Here is a 16,326-nt window from a genome sequence, read left to right on the forward strand (position 1 = left end):
TTTTATTTTCGTTTCAGTTCAGTTCAGTGCCGAAAATCGGGGTTTATTATTGTATATAATGTAATTTGTTATGTTAGTAAAACATCGAAAAAAGGTACAATGAAGTAAAATCAGATGAACTACAATTACGTAAAATTAAATTTTAATTTACCCTAGATTCATAAACTATATTTAGGGTAACCTTTTTCATAAACATATGTCTTTGATACATCTAACTTTTAAGATCACCTTATTAAATAATTACGGGAGACGATGAAAAAAAACTCCAAAGCTTAATTAAAAAGAGCTTTTATTTGGAATTAAAACATTAAAAAAAACATTTGAAAAAATAATCAGAGCATTCTAGGTACAAACTACCACATGGGACGTTTACAAGAGGTGCAGATAAATCTGGTTAGACGCTTTTTTTATAGCAGCAGAAGTTGCATAGCTTTCTGGTTTGATTTTGAGGGTTGGCTGGTACATCAGGCAAAGTTTTGCCAAAAATGGCATCAATATTCCGTTTAAGGCATCGCCTCAAAGTTGGTGTTTTACAGCAAAAAATCAAATCTATCTTTAGACATGACTGAAATATATTTCATCCCACTTTCAGCTGGATCAAACAGCTCTGCGGTTGTGAAATGATTACCTTTTTTCCTTGCAGTTAACAGTAGCAATCCTATCAATGCATTTATATTTCGTCAGCACAAGTATCACTAACGGTTGCTGTTTTTGCGGCGTATTTTTCTCTTTTAGTAGAAATTTCTGTATTTGTGTTCAAGACAGTGATACTCATCATTGAATCCAAAATAAACTATTAAAATTGTTCCAATGGAGTCATTGCATTTTTTGGGTCCTTGAACAATGTGAACAGTGCTTCTCGACTGTGTGCTGACCATTTATGACCATTTTTACCTCTTAAATTATTAGTTGATGGGAAAATTATTTGAGCTGCAGGTTCTCGTTCGCCTGGGCTTATTTGTTCCATAGGTCGCTTATTATTTGATGACTCAGGAGAATTTATACGATGGCGGCGACAAATATTTGATGTTCGAAGAGGTTCGTCATCAGAATCGCTTGAAGCATCTGTAGGTTGCTCACTATCCTCTAAAATAACCTCGACTTCACTATCCAAATCATTCAGAGGATCCGCTTCTTCCTGGTCTCCCACTCTGGATTATTTTGCATAAATTTAGTCTTCATTTAAAGAAGCCATGCTAGAAAACAATAACACAAAATAAGTACCAAACTAATACAGAATAACTATAACTACGAATAAATAACAAGTAAAACGTTTTACTTATCAAAATTATAACAATGGCAATATATAATAATATTTCCTAGTAATAATTACTTTTATAGTATATAATAGAACAAACAAATACCTTTTTTGGAATCTTTCTTCATGTCCATTCGTTTTATGAGGCAAATAATAAAATCTTTAACTTTATAAAGTTCAATCAATCATAAATATACGTATTTCAGACACCTCGGGCTTAATATTATTAACTATATTATAAATTATTAACCACAACTATACATTAACGCACCGAGACTACTAGCCCCAAACTGAGCTCCCGTCGTTTTAGGAAGGGACTGAGGCGCATGTATTGCCATCTTTTTTGCGCCGCGCGCTGTAACAGTTTTATTTTTTGAGGGTGTATGAAATACGAGTGTTCATGAATCTAGGGTTGAATTATAAACAAACATTTGATACTGTATATTCTCACTAGGTATGATAAAATACATTTTCTGAATTAGGCAGCATTTATTTGTATAATGTAGCATATTTAGTCTAAGTAATGTGTAATGTAATGTGTAGTCTTAGAATGATTTGAATATGGAAATCTTTTTTTTTTGTTTTTTTCAAAAATAATCAAAATAATCTGACCTCACTCGGGGGTTACCCGTGCCGAGAACACTCAATAATATACTTATTTTACGCATAACATATGCAACGTTTACGTTCTCATGTTTTTGTAATTTTTCTAACAGTACAGCATATTTGGCTCATTTATTTTTTTAATATATTTATTTCATTTATAAAAAAATTAAAAAACTGTGTTTTGTGTTATTATAATATTAAGTCATTATTTTTGTTATTTTGTGGGTATCTGTGTAAATTGCTTGTATATTTTATACCTACTTTATTTTTCAATAAAAAATAAAGGCATTGAGGGGATCCTGAAGGGTGGGGAAGACGTGTTGGCCTCTGTCCATTCGTCCTCTCCCCTCATTAATCTGCATAAAGTTTGTATTCTTTAAGAAAAATTTTGCTCATTTTCCTATATGCGCAGCTGACACCCTAGTATCATGTATTGTTGGCAATCAGCAGGACCGACGTTAGGTCAAAGATAAATGCTACTAAGGCAGAGAGTCCCTCAGGACTAAATAACAGCTGCAGGTGGATGGAGGGCTTAAGGATCCTCTCAATGCAATGTTTCATTGTTCCTTGACTGGCACCTGGAATGTAAGACTGATCGCCTTACCTTTTTGTAACAGATGATCAATATATGCTGCATTTGGTGTCTACCAATGCATTACCCTACGCACCACAGGGTGCAGGTAGGGGAATGATGATTACATACCCACATCCGATTAAAATAAAAATCGTATTTGCGTAGCGATTGTTTTTGCTGAAGGTCATTCCCTCAACTGCGTATTTACGTCGTTGTTTATTTTTTGTAAAACTGGTGAAAATTTTATGTAAAAAATGTTTTCTTATTAAAGCATTTAATTGTACGGAGATGTTCCTCTAAAATAAATAAAGATAATGAACTGCTTTTCATGACGTTGCATGCTTTTCTTGGTCAACCAATGATAGAATAATGTGATAGATTTCTGGTTTTCACGAAGCCAATCCACCAATCAAGACAACTCACAAAAGAACAAGCGAAGTCTTGAGCGGAGTAATTAAAAAATTACTTAACTTTAAAAAGTTGCAGCGCTGATAACACGATACATAGAACCAAATTAAATTTAAACTAGGCTTAATTTGGTAGTCCATCAACAAATAAAAAAACTTAAGATCCTCACTATCGTTTTTATGATTTACACTGAGTATTTTTATTTTGTAGCCAATTTTAGTCAATCATCGATCATCGTTAATCATCGACAAACTGAATCTAGTCGTTATAGATCGGGGTCATCGGGGAGCAAACCACAGACAATAACAATGACCTATTTAAAAACAACTTGTGAGACAATGGCCTAGCTTACGAAAAACACTCTTTCTAAATTTTGTCTTATATCTGAAACCTCCTAATATTTTTGCGCTATGTCTATGTTTTTTTTTAATGTTCGCTTATTTGATTTTCCAATACATAGAATTAAAATTAATCAGTTGTTTGGTTAGGAAAAATCAATAATAGATGTGTAGTAGAATACAAAATTGAACTAAATTGAAACCTTCGAATGGTGAACACTTTTTATTATAATCAGTAATTTAAATAATCAATTTTCATAGAATAATTAACGTATTTTTTTGTCTCTAGTTGCGGGTTTAAAAACATTGTGTATTTATTATTTGAACCACGGAAAACGGATTAAAGACGGAAGTTTTGCGATTGTTTTCAAGTTTCTACTTTGAAATGCGATTTTTTTTTCTCGTCGATGCATAAAAAAAATTATTGAACCCTAATGCAATTTATAGATTATGCTGCGTTGAAATTGCTCTGAAAAAATGTATAATCACAAGGAGCGCTATGAACGGTAAGCGGCCATTTAATGAACTAATTTATTTGCACGCGGGAAAACTGACAGTATGACAGTTGACAGTTTGTCGGTTAAAAGTTGAAATTGGTGGATTATTGCGAAATATTATGATTATTATTTTATTCCACTTTATTCTAGAATTTAATTTTTGACCTTCATTACTATTTGCGCATTGCGATGCCGTGTTAAAATGGGTATTATTTTAATTATCTATGATTATTTCTGAGTTCGTTTATTCATAGGTACCTACAATTATTAGAAATTAATGTAATATGAAAACATGTTAATAACGTATTCCCATAATTTTTTGTACCTACATAAAAAATGATTCCTATTTCCTACTTATTATTGGGGTATACTTTTTAGAAGAGTATTAAAACTCATGTCCAATGTAAATCGCGACCTTTGGCTTTATGCTGTCTTCATTTTTGGTCTCTGCTGTAAGTTGTCAGTTGTCTCCTGAGTTTTTATATTTGTGCCTATACATTCTTTGGATTGATTATCGATTGCCGTGCCACCTTTGTTTCACAGATTGGGACTAAGGTGATAGTTTTGATTTATATGTATTTCTTTATAGGCCAAAGATACTGATGGATCGAGTTCATCTTTATCCACAGTACGTTATGAAGGATAGTGTCAAAGAGTTGAGCCATATTATTGCTATTGTGGTGGACGAGACGGATCTTGCCATTTCCTACTTTTCTCTGCACGATCTAAACAACTCTCGAGAATACAGCAATCCTTCGTTGAAGGTAGGTATCCTACAAAATAATCTGTGATGACAAGACACTGTAAGTTTAATTATGACAAAAGTAAGTTTAAATTCAATCATTAACCCATGTAAATAATAAAAAGACATTTAAAGAACCCAGTTTGTTAAGAAAATTGAAATCTTCAAACCCAATATCTCTAAACTGCGCACTATTTGAACATATTATGGTTTTACACCCGAGGTATGAATTGTACATTTTTACTAATAATTAGTTTTCATTACAATTTTTTTTGTATATGTGGGTACTTAATGTTTTTTTTATTTAAGATTTTTAAAATGTTTTTGCCATTTAGGATATGTAATAAACAAGTTTATTATTATATCGTATTTAATTCTTATATGAAACATTTCCGCTCAGCAAAGGTTTACCTATAGATCTGAAATATATTCAACCTTATGAATTTAAATAAATAAATAAATTCTATGGATACGGAGTTCCGCCACTAGTGGTCCGCCACTCAGTACTCTCAATTTAAAAGCTATAAACTTACAGGCGACTATATGGAAGTGTAAGTATGAAGTAGAAAAATAATTAAAATATAAATACTTTATATTCATCCAATAAAGATGATTTGATTCATATTTTTATTTATTTAGAATTAAGTAGTTCCATGTTTTTAATAATGGTTTCTCAAAGTTGGTACAGAACTATTCATAATTAAAAACAGAAAATCTCCACTTAGAACCGGCTGAGCCATGTTATATGGAGACTAACCTAACCAGAGGACACTTCATATTCATTTTCAAATGCTCTAGTGTTATAAAGACTCCCTGCTAATGAATATGTATGTATATGCAATAAATTTATAAATAAATAAAGTAGAAATGCAGTATGCAATACTATTGGTTAGTCATCAAAGTGTTAATGTTCTGCTGACTAATGTAATTTAATAAATTGACCAAATTTGGAATATTAATATTACTTTATTGAGTCTTTTTTTCTTAGGATATGCATACAATTTGTGTCAATTTTTTTTACAGAAAACAATAACTTTTAGTGTAGTGGTTGGCATGTTTTCCTACCATCCTTGAGGTCCTAGGTTCAATTCCTAGTTGGCTCGATGTGAAGTATTTGTTTTAAAGCTGGTTTAACACTATAATATTTCACTGTTCCTGTACTGGTACCAGAAGCGTAAAACTGATCAACTTACTTTCTTGTTGCAAATGATCAAGATTAAAAGTTTTAAATTTGTAATATATTTTTTTAGACTTAATACTTGATTACTTAATAATTTTATTTTTTGACTGTTTTATAACGGGGTTATTTACCCTAGTTAGACTGTCAAAGCAACTTTATTTTGGTGTATAATTTTATGTGTATGATGTAATAATAAATAAAGACATTTTGTTTATAATAAGAAATTTCCATCTTTTGTCTAACCTTAATAATATACAGTTATTCGTCGACTTACGACCGCGGCCGGTTCCGAAAAATATATTGTAATTCAATCTGGTCGTAAGTCGGAACATACAGAAAATGAAATGGCGTGTCACTGTCATTTATTGGGTTTCGATATGTTTCTTTTTATATTATTTTGGGTTGGTCTGTGGTTAAATAATAATTACCTTACTTGGAAATCTCGATTTATTGTATTCAGCGTAGAGAAATTATTTACCTAATCAATTAGTTGTGTCGATGATCAATAAAAAATTTACTGGTGGAATGATATATTTTATCTGGATTGAAAGAAGCTTGATTTTTCAACTATCGCTATGAAAGAAATACGAGCCGTTTGTCTATGGCAACATCGCATCGCTATTCTGTTTACAAATCCAAAATTCTACTGCAAAAACAAAACAAAAAGCAGCTTGCCCACCACATACCGCACACCGCATCTGAGGATATAAGTCTCCTTGGTGGTGCCCGCATACACGGAAAATTTGCTCGTTGTCAAACGAAAAAAGCTGCCCGAAGGAGCTCTCTGAAATCTGGTAGCCTTAGTATCTTTGTGCTGAAAAAAAGTAATCCAAAAGTACAAAATATGTACTTCATTGGATTGAGAAGAGAGGGAAGTGAATTCTTCACTGACTGGGATTAAATTGATTGGACATGATCAATTCGCCGAAATGATTACAATTTATTTTTTTTCCGAAACCAAATATGCTGGGCAGTCTTTATCTCCAGTCAGGTGATTTGCAGGTCGATCAAATTGTGTGCATGTAGCGCAAATCAGGATGTCATTATTTTTAGGACAATCAACACGACTGTGTCCTTCATGGCGCAGTGGGAACATCGACTTGCTTCTTTACAGAACTTAAAGGAGTGTCAAATCATTTGACACTTTGAACAGATTGTGAGCCCCAAGAAGTCACGTACACGGCAAACAGTCCAGTCAACATAAACTCTTTCTTGAGCAACGAGTTGATGTCTTACAGCGGCGGGTACTTCATACACTCGGTGGCAAGTGGAACCTGTACGGGGACCTGCTAGATGACTTAGTCAACATCCTTCAATCAGGCTAGCTACCTCAACGTCAGTTTGTCGGGCAATATCCGAGAGAGCATTTTGAAGAAAATCGTTGTCAGTTATTTCCCTAGGGACATTAAAAAATATTACCCTAGGTAATCTTATCATTGGTAACCGTGCACTCAGTTTGCTTAATGACGCCAGAGCTGGGGCTTTCATGAGCTTATCTTGTTCCAATTGAGTTGCTGTATAAATTATAACATCCCTATTTCGGATGCTTTTAAGTCCCGTTACTCTTATTCCCAATTCCGATGGTTTAAGCGACTCTTAGCATTTTTTTGTCTCCCTATCTTTGACCAAATCATCTTTAGGGAATATGCATATGCCAGGTCTTGCGGGTCCTACTTGTAGCCCAGTTTTTTTAAATGGCGGGGGTTCCAACGTGTTAATTGATTTCCTGGCAATGTCAGCAAATGATAAACTCGCCTCTGTTGCGTCCTCTACGCGTCGCATTACAGGGCCTAGATCCCACTCTAATTGCTCTATCTTAGATTTTAGACACAAGTTCGTTTCGAATACAGCATTTTTTCCGCCTTTAAAACTTGGCACTCAGCTTGAGATTTTACGAGCTCCAGCATAATTGAATCTTTGTCAATACATAGCTGGCCAACTGAACCCAAGACGTGCTGGATATGAATAGCCACCTTAAGCTGCTGTTCTTTGGGAAGTTTACTTTGTCTTTCCCCGAATACTTCTTGAAGGGCTGAAAGAGCAGCTTGAGCAATGGCAAGAGAATTCCACTCTTCGTTCTTCATCTCTGTTACTTCGGTAGATTTCTCGGAATCTGAATGACTCCCATCGGACGTATCTCCATCGCTAGGTACATTATGCTCCTGTTTGCGTCAGACAGCCGAAGGTGCAATAGTAGGAGATGAAGTTCAATGATGACCGCGAGTTAATTTTTTAGAACGAGGTAGGCCTGGCTCGGTGGACTCCATTACGGAAATATATTATAAATTTAAATACCCAATAGCCTTAAAGTTTAAAAAAAAAAAAAAAAAACGAAATTTTAACAGGTCACTTAAGTGCTAACTTTACCTTAAATGATTACACAAAAAGAAACTGACTGCACCTTGCGAGTTATCGTTTAGTAAAATAAATGTACTCACCCGGTAAATTGCAACAATAAACTTATATGGAATACAGTAGTAAAAAAATAATTATATGGAAACCTTATTTAAGCGAGATAACCAATTTAAACACAACACAAAACACAACCAAACAAGTATTATTATTTAGTCCACAAATACAAATCAAAATCCGTGATAATAGCGAGGGTCAGTGCACATGTCACAAGAGAAATGTCAGAGCGCGTTATTGTTCGACTAACTGCGGAGGCAGTCAGTGAAGAATCTCAAATCAAAACGAAAAGCAAAACAAACTAACCATAGATAAAGCAAGTTGATTATAGAACTTTAAAGAATTCATTTCAAATTATTTTTTTTGACATCCCACCTTACCGCCTACTCATTTTCAAATAATGTCGCTCACTGTTAATATATTTTGTATTGTTTTCATAGTAATTTTCAAAAATTCAATATGATAAATAAGTATGATATTTGACTTCTCACCCCTCCAGCTATGCATATGCAATAAAATATGTCAATCGGTCTCTCCGCTGAGATGTGAAAGAAACACAATAAAACCAACAAGCATACATTCGCAATTATAATATAAGTACAGATTTTATACTGCGATTCGTGATTTTATAATTGTTTATGCATTACAGAATTGGCTGTTTGCACTGCGTGAATCACAAGTAACCATGGAGTATATGAAGAAGATGAACGACGACCCTGCCGCATGCACAAAGGAAATAGAGGCTGACCCCCTTTCTGATTTTGAAGTCGAAAAAAAGGAATGTGTAAGTATTTTTAAAAAATATTTAAGAATCACTATTACATTTCAAATAATTCTGAAAAACGGTCATGCTCTACATGTCCAAATCAGCGCAGAACTCCTTTCTTGATTTTGTCGATAATGCCTATTTCAGCCTTACATAATGTACGAATCTCGACATTTGTGCATCTATCATACATAGTTTTACCACGCATTCGCCTGAGAGATCGCGTTTTGACAGCATTCACCCTACTTTAATCCCTGTTTTTCCAAGTCTATACTTCACTCCCATACATCAGAGTCGGGACCAGGACTCCATTGTGAACTGCTAATTTTGCCTCTTGCGACAAAGATTTATTTGCCAAAGTTGATTTCAGTGCACTGTTTACTCTGTTCCCGGCACTCACCTTCCTTTCAATATATTTCTCAGACATTCCATCCTTAGTAAACACACTTCCCAGATACACAAATTCCTCTACCTGTTTTAGTAAAACCCCATTCACAGTGATTTCACATTTAGTTATACTTTTATTTCTTTCAACCATCACAATTAATTTATCGACATTCATCAGCAAATCGCTTCCCTTGCATACATCGTAGACTTTTGTTACCAAGAATTGCAGTTCCTCTGTGTTGTTAGCAAGAAGCACGGCATCATTAGCATACAAAAGAAAATTGACATATAGATCACCCATTTTTTTCTCCCATTCTTAAACCTTTCGATTCTTTCATACAGTTATCGATATATACGTTGAACAGCCATAGTGACATACACATCCCTGTTTGACTCCTTTATGAATATCAAACCACGATGTGTATGATCTATTTACCCTAACACATGCTGTGCTGTCTTTATACAGAGAAGCAATAGTGTCAGATTTCCGCTCACTCTATACTCCGATAACACCTTCCATAATTTTTCTCTGTCAACCCTATCAAACGCTTTTTGCAAATTGACAAATGCACCGAAGAGCTTTCATTTTTTTAGCAGGAATTTTTTCTGTCATATTTCGTAAAGAAAATATTTGATCTATACATCCTCTTCCATTTATAAAACCGCTTTGTATATCCCACACTCTATCCTTAGTAACTTTTCCTACTCTCTCAATCAGTATTCTTCCATACATTTTGCCAACAGCTTGTTTACTTTTAGTTTATTAAAAAAAATAGTACGTTATATTTCAGACAATTACACAAGAGGTACTGCTGGAGCCTATGGAAGCCATCCAAAATGCTGTCAAGAAGGCAGCAAAAGAGAGGTTCACCACAATGGTCTATGGGGCAAACCTTCCCATCGATCAATATCCTGATGGTCAGTGCAAGTCAAGATAATTTAACAAGTGTTAACCTGTCCGGGAGTATGGCCGTACATGGTCGTCCAAACAAAATTTTCATCAATGGAGTATGGGCGTACATGTACGTCCGATTATTTTCAGAAATATTATTTGGGCTTGTAAAACCGATGGTTGACAACCCATGAAATAAAACATCGATAATTTTGATATAAATCATATTTACTGGTATAATTTATTATTTTTATTCAAGAAAATATGTTGCTTATAGCATTGACAATGATATAAAATTATAAAAAGTAAAAAAAAAAACTCACTCCCCAGATACAGTTTTGTCGGCAGAAACTCACTCCCGGACAGGTTAATTATGTAGTATGTTTAAAAAACTATATTTTTTACAGCTTCAGTCTTTAAAAGAGTCTGTTTTTTTTAAAGAATCAATTAAATTATATAAACATTTAGTTAAGAGTTCCAACTTCCAAATAATTCTCTCAAAGAATTTATATTGTTTTTAGTAATTAATTTGAAGGGTTTTTATTTTTATTCAACATGTTACTCATTACATTGTATTTGGTACTTTGTAAATTAATATCAGATTAATATTAAATCACGAAATTCCATTTTATATAAGGCAGTGAAAAAATATTATGATATGGGAAAAAACAAATATGAATAAAATAAATCAAACTGAAGGTCATGAAATATATGTTAAACATCTTATAAATTAAATATATGTACGTTGTTATTATTAGAGCACACATAAGAATATATTTATGTGTGCCCACCCTACTTAAAGATTCAAAATAAAACAATATAAAAACATTGCAACTGTCCACTGAAGAGCCATACCTGAAGTCAGGCGTGTTTACCAGTCTTAGACAGAAGTGGATATGAAAAGAAGAAATATCATATGTGCATATCAGTAATCAGAATATTCCACACTTCTATCAATAATAATTCATGCTTATTTAAAACCGATTTTCAATCTTTAATTTTTATTAAAATGAAATAATATTATCAAACCTTTTGAGGTATTTAAGTAAACACTATGTATTTGTTTTCTATTAAAAATTGGCATTTATCTCAAAGTCAGCAAAGAAACAAACACAGATACAGATGCATTTATTTATAGAAGTCTGCTTTCAATTCTGCTTTAAATTCATCTCAAATTATCATATCAATGTTTCCCATTATACTATAGTAAGTTTGCAAAAATGGCATATTATAGATTATAGGTGTATCAGGCACTAGGTTCTATAATATGCCACCATTCCTCCCGATCCTAGGTCAAGAACAGCGTTTAACGAGGACCTTGTTATTAGATTAGTCCATCTTGTAGTTTTCTGTATCCAAGCGAATGAAGAATACAACAGTTCTGTGTGTGAAATAGAACCAAATGAGGGTTGTATTTTTCGAGTCGATAGCCCACTATCGGGTAAAAAAATCTAAAAAAGGTTATTGAGGAGAGATACGTGGTTGGCACGTTCCCCTGAAAGAAAAATATAGGTTTTAAAGGTGGTTTTACCCTACAATATTGCATTATTCATGGACTGGCATCTGAAGCTTAAGACTAATCACATTACCTTCCATATTACAAAATTAGCCAAAATACGCTGCAATTGGAGCACCAATGCAGTGCCCTGTGCACCACTGGATGCGAATAGGGAAATAATAAATCTTGTAGAAGATATTCTCTCGCTTGCTTACCCTCAACTGTCCCTGTTACTATCAGCTTTTTGAGACTCCTCATTCTTTCTCGCAATATGTCTGAAATAGGATGGAATCCTTTTTTTGCATGTGTGGAGTTTTTTTGTTTCACATCAGTGTGTTCTATGCTTCTATCTATAACATAAATCATTTTATGTATTGTAAATGTAGTCTTTAAATTTAAGTTTTGAATGAATATTTTCCCTATTTCAGGCATTGAAACGGATGATTTCAGCCAACCCAACAGTTCCAAAGTTTCTAGAATGTCAAGCCTACAACAGTCGTACAGGTAAAAGTCGATCCATATATATAAATATATGTGTACATATTATATTTACGATCACGGCAACGTAATAAGGCTCTTCAAATCCGAAAAATCAATACACAAAACTGAAAGAAAAAAACACTATTGTAATCTGTCAAAAGTGCCATCATACATTACCACCGGTAAAATAATCTACTATATAGGTATACATACTATATTGTGAAATAGGTGATTCCTTGCCACGTTAGGATTTTTCCCAATTCTTTGTTTAATTATCTTTATTTCAGTTTTTCCTTTTGGTAAGATTATTTTAGATGCTTTTACGGGCAACCATAAGTAAAGTAATATTGACTCACATGATCGCAGACATCCGATAGCAGACGTGCATCCAAAAAAGAAAAAGAAGATCATACCGTTACATTCCGTCTACATTTAAACATGCATATTTTCTTCAATTGTTTCATCTGTTGACTTTTGTGCGAAAATAAAGAACATTATTTTACTCTCTTATGAAAATGGAAGAATTTAAGAAATATGAATGTATAAATATAAGAAAAATGTTGAATTTAAAGCGATCGCTGTAAAGCCTTCTGTATTCCAGTCTCTGTTATGTAAATATTAGATTTGGTCTGTGTCCGTGCAAATTCGGTGTATTTCATAGAATCAGAATCTTGGATGAATGTTTTCGACTCAATGGCTGCTCTCTGATGAAAATCCAGAAAAAGATAATCAAGTAGACAAAGTCCTCCTCGTATAGTGATTGGCGCATTTGCCTACCATGCTTGAGGTCTCAGGTTCAATTCTCAGGGTGGTTGACACTGATCTTACTAATACTTAAGGTTAAAACTAATTTATCTTATATTTACAAATAGGAGAAAAAAAAACAGTGTGCGTATCAAAGGGTTTTTTAATAATGAATGAAATAAACAATTAAAAATAATGCTGTTTACAGCAAACAGACAAATAATAACAAAATTTCAGCACGGTGATTTTGGCAGAATTTAACTACCGAGGTTTAATTACACCTACAATAATTTTCTTATCACAACTTTCTAATTGAGTGTTACATATTTTGTGTTAGATACTCTTAAAAAATTATAAAATTATATTTTTCTTATGTTCGTAGTTTACTAGAATTTTCTTCACCTGTCTGGTCTCCTTATTATAAAATTCATTCCTGCAAAATTGAAAGAATTCAAAAAATGTTTATAAAAAATTTAAACCGTAGATTACATCTCAATTTTCCAGATTATCGCCAAGCGTGCGTTTTTCATAATATCCAAACTCTCGCTGATAGACGAACCACAGCTGATATAGTGTTACTCACCAACATAATATCTGATAAAATAGATTCCCCCGAATTGGTTAACCGCATTCATCTTAAGGTACCACAGAGACAAACGCGTTATATACAACTTTTCCACATACCTAAATGCAGAACAAATTCGTCAAAAAACGCTACGATTAACCGTATTATGGATACGTATAACAGGAAATTTAACGAAATAGATATATTTAGCAAAAATATTAAATTTATCAAAACTGCCATAGGTAATAAATTGTCTTTGTCCGCATCCTCCTCTCCGTTGCTCTCTATCCCTGAACATATATAAGTTTTATAGTGAGAAGATCTTTTAATATAATTATGTATTCCCGTACTGCGGGCCAACTCTTTGTGACACCTGATTTTTATAATCCGAATCATTTCTATTAAACTTATATGTTATTCTTATTTATATATTATGTAGGTGCATATAATATGCATTTGTGTGTTCGTTTTGAATCAACGTTCGCGTATTGTCAATCCTTATTTTATTGTTGTCATTATTTCGTATTTACTGCATTTTGTGATTACCTACTGTATTGTATAGGACTCGTCGCACATTATTCATTCGATGTTTATCAGTTAAATTTAAAAAATAAAATGCTTTTTTTTTCTTCAGAATACGGTTTTGAAATTTAACATACTTAAAAAAAAAAATAAAAAAAAACGATTTATATCATTTCGTCATTTGAATTTTAACAAAAAGGTTTCTAACTTTTTACTAAGCTCTTTATTGTACCATTTTTAATACAATTTACAAGTTTTAAGCAAATATATTATTTTCATACTTACGCACCCATACAAACGCACCCTCTCCCTCTTTCATTCCCACACGCACATGTATCCTCTCCCTCATTCATTCACGCATACACACATTCACATACACATGAATACAAACGTCACACAAATAAAATTACTAAACTTCTTTTCTTATATATTATGTGTCATTATATTTACAGTGGATTTTTTTAATTGGCTTTAGTATTGTTAAGATTTTTCTAATTATTTTGTTTATGTAATAGCTGTAAAAATCCCAAATAAAATGAAATAAATAAATAAATAAATAAATATTTTTTTTAAATTAGAAACATAATCAGTCTTTAAAGGACTATCATAATCATCAGTTCTCTTAATTTTTAGTTTTTTTTTCCAAGTCTAGGACTTAATAAAAATAACCTTCAATAACTAAGATAATAACAAAAATTATTATATTTTTCCAATGACACATATTTTTAACTTAATAAATTTGTCTCTAGAGAAGTAATTTTAACAAAAATAAAATATTAAATCAAAAACAACATTAGGCGTTATTTAACCCAGTAGTACTTAGTTAAAGCAAAATATTCTTCTGGGCGTTTGACGGTTAGCAAATATAAACCACACACGATGTACAAAATTATTATAAAGTAAGTAGTATATTTATAAAAATTGCATTATAAAGATAGTATTTGGTACGCCTAGGGTAGTATTTGGTATGGTATATATATAATACCGCTAAGGCTCAATTACCCGTCTTGATACATTCCAACATTTATTTAAATAAAATCAATAACCGATCGCATAAAGTTAGTACACAAGCTGGTTACAGACGAGAAAATAGTTATCTTAACGAGTAAACATTAGATTTGCGTGCAAAACACACCCCAATAATAAATAAATGCTACGAATATCCTGCTTTGTGTTAGTAAAAACGTCACAGAAATCACTTCCGCCGAAACTCAGTTCGCTACTAGCTCGCGGGGTGGGGGATACCGCTTACGATGTTCGCGACTGCGAGGGGAGGTGTTAATCTTAGTACGTAGATATTCAGATTTATTTTGGCGATGGCGTTAATATGGCATTAAACTACGTCTAGCGGTGCAATTATGAAGCTCTTTTTACTTATAGGGATGCACTGAGAGGAATACATTAAAAAAAATATAATAAATGTGAGTTAATATTATTTTTGCAGTCCCCAAAATCTAGCAAAAAGAAATAAATGGGTTAAAATTTAGAATTTCTAATTAATTTTAGGAAAGAATCTGATTAGAATCCACCAAAAAATTAATGTTGACTGTTAACGTTAAAATACAAACTTTTTTATAGATAAAAAATTAATATCCTCCAATTTTTGGTAGCATATGCATGATCGTTGAATGCAGCCCTGGTGTAATAAACTAACTTAGTAACTATGGGTACGCGTTCGTGTTACTTTTAAAAATATTTTACTCTATAGGGCGCGTCTATGTATTAATGTGTCAATGGTTATACGTAATACAGAATTAAAACTACAGAGTTTTGGAAAAAAACATAATCATAATAACAGAGAAAAAGTGAAGATCAGACTCCCTTTTAGAATTAATGTCATGTCACGAAATTCAATTTTATACAAGGCTGTAATAAATTATTACGATATGCCAAGGTTTTTCAACCTGTGAGTTGCGACTTGCTTGGGTGGTCGCGGTCGCAAGGTAAAATTAATAAGAAACGGTTTTAGGTTTATTTTTTATAATTCGTCAAATCCTGGTTTTATTTTAGAGATGCAAATAACCTGACCATTTTTAATTGGAGTCCTCTTTTTAGTTTTTATGTCTACCATTGAAGAGAGCGTTAGTTCACATAGGTAGGATGTGGCAAATGGTACTAAAAAATTCAAATCTCTTGCCAGTTCTGTGCATTCTTGTTTTCTCTTCATCCAGAAGACATCAATTATTGCAAATTAAATTCAAGCAATTTATAGATCTGCCAACAGCTCTTGCCCTCACTTCCTCCTTGCGCTTGATTTCTCGTTTCATAATAATATGGTCTCCATAGAAAGAAGATGAAATACGTCTCCGTTAAAATCACTGGCATTCGAGTAGTATTAAATAATTAGGGTCCCAGGGGGTTGTCAGATTTTTAGAACTCATCAAGGGGTCGCGCATTCAAAAAGGTTGAAAAATATTGCGGTATGGAAAAAACATTTAAGAAAAAAAAAAATTAACCAAA

The 16,326-nt window shown here is 32.8% G+C and overlaps 1 protein-coding gene across 2 annotated transcripts in view; it reads left to right on the forward strand.

Moving 5' to 3' along the window:
* Window positions 1-16,326, forward strand: part of LOC148274653 (uncharacterized) — a 246,872-nt gene that overhangs the window by 202,551 nt on the left and 27,995 nt on the right. For both annotated transcript variants that reach the window (XM_088236825.1, XM_088236826.1), the window contains 4 exons: window positions 4,271-4,445; window positions 8,662-8,796; window positions 9,957-10,083; window positions 11,984-12,059. In XM_088236825.1, coding sequence (XP_088092951.1) covers window positions 4,271-4,445; window positions 8,662-8,796; window positions 9,957-10,083; window positions 11,984-12,059 — 513 coding nt within the window. The remainder of the gene's footprint in view (window positions 1-4,270; window positions 4,446-8,661; window positions 8,797-9,956; window positions 10,084-11,983; window positions 12,060-16,326) is intronic.

Source organism: Micrasema longulum, unplaced genomic scaffold (assembly GCF_059751315.1).
Source record: "Micrasema longulum isolate JH-2025_06_02 unplaced genomic scaffold, ASM5975131v1 h1tg001611l, whole genome shotgun sequence".
Classification (NCBI taxonomy): domain Eukaryota; kingdom Metazoa; phylum Arthropoda; class Insecta; order Trichoptera; family Brachycentridae; genus Micrasema; species Micrasema longulum.